General features: G+C 41.7%; 1 protein-coding gene across 1 annotated transcript; it reads left to right on the forward strand.

Annotated features, from left to right (window-relative positions):
* Positions 1-1,469: 1,469 nt before the first annotated feature.
* Positions 1,470-2,516, forward strand: LOC128303077 (forkhead box protein K1-like). Its single transcript, XM_053039931.1, has one exon. The coding sequence runs from the start codon at positions 1,470-1,472 to the stop codon at positions 2,514-2,516; it is 1,047 nt and encodes a 348-aa protein (XP_052895891.1).
* The last annotated feature ends 735 nt before the right edge of the window (positions 2,517-3,251 follow it).

The raw sequence follows: 3,251 nt of genomic DNA on the forward strand, positions 1-3,251 counted from the left end.
TAAACATGCCGTCGGAGAAGTCGACACAAGAACAACACACACACACTGAAAAAACGCGCAGTTTGACGATTGATGCGTCCTTGGTAAGCCTTGTGATATTTTCGCTATTCTTATGCTATCAACGCCTACTAGACGACGACCTCTGGGTGCCATCCCGAACGGGAACGAGGTAACGAAGATCCTATTTTACCAATTCACTGTTCCGTTTGCCTATTTATCATTTTATGATTGAATATATTCAATAAATTGCTTCGCACATACAAAAAAGAACAACTCGCTGGGAAATGTATGTTACCGGGATCGAATTGATGCATGGCCGACTATTCCCGGAATGCCTTTTTTATTGAACTAACGAGAAAGCAAACCTTCATAACGCCGGGAAGAACGCACCGGGCGCGAACATGCTGACATTGGTATGAAAATGATTTCAAACCTACTACAAAAGAGCGTAGAACTCCGATCAGACCGCTTTCCTTTCTCGATAGTGCCGTAAATGTATCCAACAGTGTCCTATCATCGAACGAAATTGGCAGATACGCTGATAAAAATGAATCTGGACTTTCGAAGGTGGATAACACAAGGGAAAGCAGAATCGAACTAACTTTGTCCAGCATAAATTTATCCCACTTAGTATGAGTGGACTGACACTGATTTTATGTGACGATAAAAAGCGTAGCCCTATCACAGCCTTACTGACTTTACTCGGCGATAGGAAGGATGCGGATGGGACTTCATCTTGATAAGAGTAGAGACCTACGCTAATGTGCCTAGCAAATGGGTTCTTCAAATAATCTCACGAAGTGTCACTGCACGGAACGCGCACTGCGCCCCGGGGCTAGAGTATCCGCTCGATAACGTTCGATGCGGAAATAGTTTCCGACTGGTGGTCAATATTCTACCGGTTTCCTCCCAATTCGATTGACACTATCTGATGAATGCTGACGTGACGGTATGGTCATAAATGGAGGGAAAATTATGTCATGATGCTTCTGTTGCAGATGTCGTTCTAATGCTGTTTGCATTTTTCCTGATAATTATAATTGATTCTTATTGTTATCCAGAGGAACTTCGCGTAATCTAGGAACTTTTATATGCATTGATTTCAGTATCGACAGATACATGAAAATACCAAAGTTCGAATCTTATAGGAATATTCCAACGAACGTTCCATTTGCAATGACACCACTACAAACGCACAAGAGAGCAGCACGCAACTGTCAACGATTTTACCGCGAACTGTCAACGCACTTCATGCATGCGAAGGTTACTCGTGTACGCATTTTTTTCTGTGCAGACGACTAGCGGTGAAATTATTGTTTTTCAAGCATAATATTGTGAGTTGAAGTGAAATAGTGTGTACTAAGGTTGGTATTTAGTCACTTCGATTCGAATTTGCATAATTTTGACGCAAATTTGTGAATAATTGCTGTTTCTAATCATAGACTCCAGTTGGTGCAGAAGAAAACGTCATGGAATCGAAAGAACATTCCAGTCAAACAGTAGCTCCGAAGTCCGGCGATCCAGACCAGTTGGTGATTCCGAAAAATTGTTTCAATTTCATTGCGAATCTAATCAGCGAAACCAACCTGATGCTAATATCCGAACCCAAAGTGGTCGTTGGGCGCCTAACACCTGAAGGGGATATAGATTTCCCGGTGTCCACGAATAAGATGATCTCTCACAAACACTTCGTTATCGAGTACATCGAGAGTGAGTTTTGGTTGGTCTGCTTGAGCAAGAACGGCATCTTCGTTAATGATATGTTAGTGCCGAAGGATGCCAATCCGTATATGTTACCCAAAACGTGCTACTTCCGCTTTCCTTCCACCAGTATTAAGCTGTTTTTCAATAATCTCATCAGAAGGAAACCACACATTGGTGTGCTGATGGATCGGCAGGATCTGTTGACGTTTATGTCAAACTTGGCGGTTCAGAAGACGGAAACCAATATGGGGGAGTTCTCCATTAGCACTAGCAACGAACACGCAGTGGTTCTCGCGGAGAGTAAAATTGTTAGTTCATTCTTAATGGACATGTTGTTGCAATTGGTACCAATGCGTAATCTACCCACTGAACAGGTCGCAATCAACCGGGAAGAAGCAGATGAGCCGATGGTTGAAGGTGACGTGCATGAAACGGTTTCCGAGACCCCACCACCTGATGATGTAAAACCATCATTTAGCTACGCACAGTTGATCGCCGAAGCCATTGTAGCATCACCTAAGCAGCAGTTGACGCTCTCGGAAATTTATTCTTACTTAATGGAAAAGTATCCGTACTTTCGCATGAAACCGAATGGTGGTTGGCAGAACTCAATTCGGCACAATTTAAGCTTGAACCAATACTTTGTCAAGGTCCCGCGTACGAGTAAAAATGTTGGAAAAGGATGCTACTGGCGGATTGATCCTACTGTTTACTGCAAAGCGATGGCAAATCGTCCCCAAAAGAATAAGCATTTAATGTCAAAGATTATCTTGAAGAGATGTATGTCCAAACCAGCCTCGATGAATCATTAAAATAAGATGTATTCAGCTCCACTGATAGATGAAGAGTACAAATACAGAACCAAACCCATCCTAACTACGTGTTTGGGATGTTCAAGTTAAACAGAATTTGATTGTAAATTGATGTTTGTTTGAACAGAACATTTCGAATTACTGCCGTCAATTCCTGTAGTTGATAAGTTGCGCTCCCATTTGTTTCATACCTTATGTATTAAACTTTGAAAAATGATAGGTTCAAGTGTTCCGAATTCTGCTAAAATAGTCAGCTTTGTAATTGTCCGAGGACCGATAATAATTTCATAATATAAATTTCTTTGGAGCCAAATTTCCATTGTTCCACTCGCAAGTGATATATTTAAATTGAATTTCTTACGAAAAATAATTTCCATTCATTTTGATTGAATTCCATCGAATGGCGAAGGTTGTGTAACATGCTGCTTTACAGATTAAAACCGATTGTACACGGTTCACTTTTATTCGCCCGTTCAAGCATAAGCGACCGAACGCGAACCTATTGTACCGACCGCTAAACAACAAAACAAATTCAAACGCAAACAATTTTCCATTTTCCCACATCCTTCTACGGTGCAAATTCGATTCCAATTACACCCGGATACAATTGGAAGCTCGGGCTGTGTAAACGCGTTCCCGGGAACGAACGAACCACCAACGGAGAAGTGCGTGAGAAGCGGAAGATAGATGCATACCGCGCTAGCTTTCAATTTTCACCATAAATCCTCCCATCCA

This window comes from Anopheles moucheti, chromosome 3 (genome assembly GCF_943734755.1).
Source record: "Anopheles moucheti chromosome 3, idAnoMoucSN_F20_07, whole genome shotgun sequence".
In the NCBI taxonomy this organism is placed as follows: domain Eukaryota; kingdom Metazoa; phylum Arthropoda; class Insecta; order Diptera; family Culicidae; genus Anopheles; species Anopheles moucheti.